Here is a 7,541-nt window from a genome sequence, read left to right as displayed (position 1 = left end):
AGAAGTCTAAGTGAAATACATCCATAAAACGAGAATATTTATGTAAAACTTCAGTAAAAGTGTTCATAAAATAGTGAGCCCCCCATGATATTTTTAAAACCTGGCGCCTATGTCGTTGACGTCGTTTTAATCAAATATCAAATATATATACAAATATTTTTTGAAAATCATAAAAATACTATTAAATACTGATGATGCCGAATTGCCAAAAACATTGACCAAGTGCCAAATTTGCCAACTAAATATTTAAAAAAATCTTGAGTGGGGGGGTGAGTCACCCCCCTTCCCACCAAGACCCCCTCAAAGGACGGCCCTGGACCACGGACTAAGATATACTTAATACTTAGTCTATCTTAGTCCGAGTCACGATTTAAGATATATTTAAGATATTTAAGGTATATCTTAAATCGTGATCCGAGTATAAGACCGTGAGTATAATATCTTAAATCGTGATCGTGATATTATATTTAGTTTCTTTATCATTTACACAAAATACAGTGTGGTTGAGGTTGGTGTGTAAAATATAAGAAATTTCGGTCAACACTGATATCAATATGATTCGTTTATTTGTCGGCTTGTGTTTTGTTGTTGTGTTTGTTATCTTCGGGTTTATAATACAATTTAGCATATAGTATTTATTTACAAATTTATAACTATGATTTCTGTCCTGCATTAAAGACGTATTATGTCACAGTGTTTATGTACATAAGTTCGAATGTGTTTAAATATTCAATAAATATTATACTATTGCGTTTTGATTGGGTTTAATATAAATATCGAGCAAATTAAAATCATGATACCTGAATTTTGCGTATTTTATGGTGTATTAACTTTTTCTTGGATAGAATTCCTATGGGAACAGTACTTAACGCTAAGACAGGTAAATTATTTCATTTTAAAAAATCCAATATCTTAGAAAAATGTCCATTCGTAATTATTATATTAATTCTACGTACAATTTTAATTTTGTGAAGAATCTATTTAATGTGAAAACTAACAACATAAATGTTTACTTAATACCTTACTTATTGATGTAAAACATTTTTAGAGACGTGTATATAAAACTACAGACAAAATACCTGAAAGATTAACCGGTGTACTAGATGTGGAAACATTTATCAAGGCAAAGTCCTATGGTATTGACAAAAATAGCTTTAGTATTGCTGAAGAATGGTTTCATATGATAATTTCAACTGTAAGTAAAAATATTAATAACTAAATTATTTTTTGTCTAAAATAAAATAATAATTAATTATGTATTTTATATTTTTGATCCAACTCATTATAGTTTACATTTTCTTGATAAGGAATATTATAAATTTTTTTAAAATCATATTCACATTTTGATGTACTTTAACTGTACACAAAATATGGAAAACAGGTTAAATAAAAATTAATCTATCTTCAAGTATTAGGAGGTATTCAGTGTTATTAGTGTTATTACTTATTAAAAATATGTCTTATCATATAAAGAAAATCATTATTTATGGTTAAATAATTTAAAATAAAATAATATTTTATATGAGTAGGTATATTCATAATAAATTAACTTCTTAGGTAACATAAATTTTAATGAATATTGATATACCACATTTATTTCAATAATATAAATAATTCATTGATAATTTAATTTAAAACTTTTAAAAGACAGTTATTACCATAATATCAGATACATAACATAATATTTATCCATCGGGCATTAATAATAATAATAATAAACCAATATGGTATATGTGAGCTAGGTATACAGTGCCGCAATAATCAGGTGTGTTGCGTGTGTCAAACACACCAATGATACAAATTTAAAAATATATAGAAAAAAAATATAACAATTTTGTTATAATAACAATTTTTAATGATTGAACAAAAGATTTTGTTTTGTACACAACATTATCATACATCAACGTTTCTTTTGTGGCCCGTATAACCGAGATTAATAATAATTTGGTTGCAATTGATTGAAGTGCGTCATGCGAAGGAACGCACAATTTGACCAATTTAGTGTAAGTGTGTTTACGCGTTTCGTTAACCTTATTTTGTATGAGTGAAAACTCAAAATTCCAAAGTATATTTTCATATTTGGAAAATTTAATTGTACAATACTCAATAGGTTAATTTTTTAATTTTCAAGAGTGAGGGGGGTCCATTCATTTTATTTACACACGGGCCCAAATTGGTGTAGCTGCGGCACCGTAGGTATATAATGTATAAAACAAAAAGTTAACAGATATTATGATTTTTCAGTATTTATAAGTACTTTTTTCAAACATATGGTTAAAGTATAAGGGTCTTATCGATCATTTTAATAAATAAAACATGGCTGTTTTTGAGTTTAGATTATTGTATTTTATTATTTTATAAGTCCTGTTTACTAAACTCCATTAATATTTAAATGGGTAACCACCCAGATATTTTAGAAAATTATTAATCCGTCCACAAGTTTAAAGAGAACTAAAAGAAAAAAAAGCAGGTAAGTGGATGTCGCTCTGCTGTACAGTAGATTACAAGTGGGTCATTGTATAATGGTTGTATTAGACTTGAATTCAATGATATAATATCATTGTATAAGAAAAACGATTCTGAGCGGTGACAATTTGTCAGTCTGGATATTTTATATTTTGTTATTATTTATTTTATAATGTAAGTTGAATTAATATTAAAGTATTATAATTTTTTATTCGTTTCTATGGTGAAAAACAAAGCGTTAGAAATTAAAATCCCATTTTTAGCGTTTTTTCGTAATTTTCCAGTGGTTTTTCCCGTGGCATTAATTAACTATTGAGAAAATCGAAAAATTACCTCTCTAAAGTACCATCTTGATCCAATTTGCTAAAAGATAAGGTACTATATTATGTTGCAATCGAAACACTCCTTCTGGAAGAAATTTTGTATACAGGATATAAAAATAAAAAAAATAAAAAATAAACACCATTGTAAAAACAATAGCTTCCTCTCTCCGCTCAGAATCTAAAATTCAAGAAAAACAAAACAATGACAACAAAACAAGGAAAAACGGGAGTGTTTACGCAAAATCAGTTTTCGACAAAATCGATCTTGGTTTTTAGTGTAACTTTAAAACAAATGACTGTAGATACATGTATTTTGCACTGAATGTTTATATTAGCATTTTCTTTACACCATAACATTTTAAAAATATTTTGACTTGTTTTATCTTGTTTACGGACATTTTCAGTTTCCAATTCTTTTGGTTATTTCTCTATAAATATCAATTAAATTGTATTCGTTGGGTCAAAAAGCGTGAATTTTAATACAATGCTCTTAATATATTGTTACAACAGCAGTTTAAAAATATTAAAAGTATATGTGCACACATTTTTTGTAAGAAATTTAAGTTCAAATTTTGACAAAATATATCAAATTAAAAACTAAAATATTTATAAAAGGATTAACTTTTATAGCCAAGGATTGAAAATATAAAACAAGGTTCAACGTAATGAGGTTATTCTGTAGGTAACCGAAAAATGAAAATAATATTTTAAAAAACAGTTTTAGATTCTGAGTGGAACGATGAATGTATTGATTTTACAATGATGTGTGTTTTTTTATTTTTTTATTTTTTTATTTTTTTAAATAGGTGCCTATAATAAATTCCAAATTAATCATATCATAATATTTATTAGGTACTTATAACGCGTTATACATCAACAAAAAACCGTGGTACTATCATAGATATATAATAGTATACTTTAGAAGTTTCAAGTACCCACGAATAATATTATACAATCACAACAAAATAACTAAAATAGTTATCCTAGGTTTTTAATATGTAATTTCGTCCAAATTTGTACTTAAAATGACTATAAAAATAAACTGCGTAAATGTATTTTTTAGATTTTTTGGTAACAGAATTAATTACTTACGTGGAATCTTGTTTTAAATTTTCAATTAACTATTGAGAAAATCGAAAAATTACCTCTCTAAAGTACCATCTTGATCCAATTTGCTAAAATATTAGGTACTATATGTTGAAATCAAAACACTCCTTCTGGAAGAAATTTTGTATACAGGATATAAAAGGAAAAAAAAATAAAAAATAAACACCATTGTAAAAACAATAGCTTCCTCTCTCCGCTCAGAATCTAAAATTCAAGAAAAACAAAACAATGACAACAAAACAAGGAAAAACGGGAGTGTTTACGCAAAATCAGTTTTCGACAAAATCGATCTTGGTTTTTAGTGTAACTTTAAAACAAATGACTGTAGATACATGTATTTTTCACTGAATGTTTATATTAGCATTTTCTTTACACCATAACATTTTAAAAATATTTTGACTTGTTTTATCTTGTTTACGGACATTTTCAGTTTCCAATTCTTTTGGTTATTTCTCTATAAATATCAATTAAATTGTATTTACAATACACTCTTTTAATTTTCGACAAATTCAGAAATGAATTTTCTTGTGGAGGAAAGAGCTTCTTTTTATTCATGGAGTTTAGAATCAATAGATTTATGCATATAATTAACTATTAAGTATAATATAATTACAAATATTGCAAATTTTTACACACTAAATAATTTATTTGTTACTTATAATGTATAGGGTTTCATCTGTTTGAATGGATTCACATTGTTATGGAATTTCAGCAAATATTGTTTGATTGAGACTCGTTATTATGATAGTGAAATCATGACCAGTTGCGTATTTCTTCTATGTATGAATACCCTAGGTACATTAATGTCTTTGCCAATCTCAGCATATAGCACTTTTATTATAGAAGAAAAACATGGGTTTAACAAACAAGTAAATCACAAAATAAGATACCTAAAATACCACATATTTATTTATTTATAAAAATGTTTTTTTTTTTTTAATTTTAACTAGACTTTAAATTTCTTCGTTAAAGACAAGATTAAGAACTTTTTATTGGTTCAAGTGATTTCATTACCAATAACTGCAGCAGCAATCACTATTGTTAAATGGGGTGGACGTTATTTCTTTATCTGGCTGTGGGTATTTGCTGTAGTAACTTCATTGTTCATCATGACAATATATCCAGAATTTATTGCTCCGTTGTTCGACAAATATACACCATTACCTGATGGTGTTTTGAAGACTAAAATTGAAGAGCTGGCAAAGCAAGTCAAATTCCCTCTTTACAAAATTTATATTGTAGAAGGTAAATTATTTAAATTATAATAAACAATTATTCACCACCAATTTAACTATATTTGGTTTAAACAAACTGTTATAAATAAATGTCTTGTATCAAAAATATTGATATTTACTATTGTAAATTTGTTTTTAATTTATAATCTTCCTTTTTGATTTTAGGTTCTAAGCGATCAGCTCATAGCAATGCATATTTTTATGGATTTTTCAATAACAAACGTATTGTGTTGTATGATACATTATTGAAAGATAGCAAAGATATTATGAATAACAAAACAATCATAGACGAAAATGCTCAAGGTGATAAAATCGAAGAAAAGGGAAAAGGGATGAATGATGAGGAAATTTTGGCAGTCTTAGGTCATGAACTCGGTCATTGGAAGCTAAACCATATTTTATTTTATCTTATAATATCTCAGGTATTTTTATCTTGTTGGTATACAAGCAGATTTTTGTTTAATATTGCAATGCATTTTTGTTTCAGGTAAATTTATTTGTTATGTTATTTGTCTTTGGATGGTTGTACGACCATTCAATGTTATACCGAGCATTTGGATTTTATGAGTCAGCCCATCCAGTTATCATTGGTCTAGCAATTATTTTTCAATATGTGTTCTCTCCATACAACACTGTTATATCATTTGCTATGACTACACTTAGTAGACAATTGGAGTTTCAAGCTGATGCTTTTGCTAAAAAGCTTGGATATGCAAAGCCACTTGAATCTGGATTAATACGTTTACACAATGATAATTTAGGATTTCCTGTTTATGATTCTTTATTCTCGGCTTGGCATCATACTCATCCTCAACTATTGGAAAGATTGGAAGCAATCTCTAAGACAGACTGAATATTTAATGTTAAATTAAAAAGTACACACAATTCCGATTTAAGATTAAGCAGTGTTTCTTATAATATAATATTTTTAATTTTTACATTCTTCAGTTAAGTTACGAGGTATCATTTGTTGTGTGAGTGTGCGCAAATCTTCTAGTCGACACGGCTGTGGACAACCTGGTAATTCAATTAATTCAATGTTTGATTCTTTCCATTCATAGTCTCTGTTGTATAATAGCTAGTTTTTTTTTTAATTAATAAACTATTAATCATTTATTACCACGAATTTATATTATGTTTTATTATTTACCTTTACAATCGTTTCGTTTGAAAGTGATGCATATAATTCCATTACAACAGCTGCTCCATAAAGTGGATATGTTATATTTTTTACATTTAGTGTCTTCAGGAAAGGAACTATAGTCGAATCATGACCAACATGCAAATATATTTTTTTTGCGTCTGGTGATTTATTTATTGATGCTTCCATTCTCGTTAACACATCATTTAACATTTCACCTAATAAATAATTATTTATACTAATATTTTTACCAATGTAAATATGTGTAATACGTGAAAATATAATAACCAGAATATAAAAGTTTCATTTGATCTGTTTCAACTAATATAGTCATAGAATATAATATATATTCTTCAATATCTTTATACCGTTCTAATGCCCAATTAGGGATTGGATAGTTTGCCATACGCTAAAAAAATAAACATATTAAATGGATATATTTAAAAATAAAAAAATATATAAAATAGTCATAATGTAATGTAAGTTATTTCAATACGATTAATAAAATATTAATATATTAGTAATTAGTAATAGGTAAACAACAATTTTAAATAATTTTTTATGTCTATTTATTTCAGTTTCTTACTTGTGTCATAATGACATCTGATACTTTTAATACATCATAAAGTGTATTTAATGGACTTGATGTGTAGTTTTTCATATAGTTGATCAATTTTTTGACCTTTTCGGTTTTTATCGCATTTTCACTAATTTCATGTAATTCCATAGCATACTTTGGACATAATCTTGGATCTCCTGTAAACTAACATTTTTCTTAATTTCAAAATAAGTCATTTCAGTGTATCTATATGTTAAGTATAAATTGGATAAATTGAGTTTTTATATATTCCTCTTATCCTAAAAGTGGTCATCGGTCATCACTCATCACCCACAAAATTCATAAAACTGTTTAAGTACAACCCTGATGCATTCCTCGCTTTCCTCAGAATCTAAATTGTAAGCTTTTGGTACCTATATATTGACATATTATAGCCTTTATGGAGTCATCACGTGATTTAATTTAATCTGGTGATGTAGGCAAATATTTTGATTTTTTTCTTAATAAATTTAAATTCTCTGAACATCGTTTTTCTAAAAATAAATCTAGGTATACAACAGGTACATGATACTAATGCAGTGGCGTATATATTATGACCTTTGGCTGCTAATGTGTACATACTGTAGCCAAGGGAGTCCGCAGGAATTTGTCAAGGGGAGGGCAAAATATTTTCCTTTTTACATTTTTTGTAATTATATTACAGTTAGTTA

At 27.0% G+C, this 7,541-nt stretch overlaps 2 protein-coding genes across 5 annotated transcripts in view; one reads left to right on the top strand and one right to left on the bottom strand.

Annotated features, from left to right (window-relative positions):
- Positions 1-623: 623 nt before the first annotated feature.
- LOC100166140 (CAAX prenyl protease 1 homolog) lies at positions 624-6,261 on the top strand. 2 transcript variants are annotated; one of them, XM_008187993.3, is made up of 7 exons: positions 624-880; positions 1,049-1,195; positions 4,565-4,765; positions 4,847-5,141; positions 5,297-5,553; positions 5,619-6,006; positions 6,080-6,261. In XM_008187993.3, the coding sequence occupies exons 1-6, from the start codon at positions 794-796 to the stop codon at positions 5,982-5,984; spliced, it is 1,353 nt and encodes a 450-aa protein (XP_008186215.1). In that variant the 5' UTR covers positions 624-793; the 3' UTR covers positions 5,985-6,006; positions 6,080-6,261. The 2 variants fall into 2 exon arrangements, with proteins under 2 accessions (XP_008186215.1, XP_001949388.2); XM_001949353.5 differs by having other exon boundaries at positions 5,619-6,261.
- LOC100164093 (lysosomal acid phosphatase-like) overlaps positions 5,972-7,541 on the bottom strand; it is an 8,606-nt gene continuing 7,036 nt past the window's right edge. For 2 of the 3 annotated variants that reach the window (XM_029488912.1, XM_016807039.2), the window contains exons 3-6: positions 6,859-7,035; positions 6,561-6,681; positions 6,282-6,490; positions 5,972-6,209 (exon numbers count right to left, since the gene is read on the bottom strand). In XM_029488912.1, the coding sequence (XP_029344772.1) occupies positions 6,060-6,209; positions 6,282-6,490; positions 6,561-6,681; positions 6,859-7,035 (657 nt within the window). In that variant the 3' untranslated portion in view covers positions 5,972-6,059. 3 annotated transcript variants of the gene reach the window in all.

The sequence above is a fragment of the Acyrthosiphon pisum genome, chromosome A2 (assembly GCF_005508785.2).
Source record: "Acyrthosiphon pisum isolate AL4f chromosome A2, pea_aphid_22Mar2018_4r6ur, whole genome shotgun sequence".
NCBI classification, from domain to species: Eukaryota; Metazoa; Arthropoda; class Insecta; order Hemiptera; family Aphididae; genus Acyrthosiphon; species Acyrthosiphon pisum.
The sequence above is the reverse complement of the archived record's forward strand: the minus strand, read 5'-3'. Positions and strand labels throughout refer to the sequence as shown.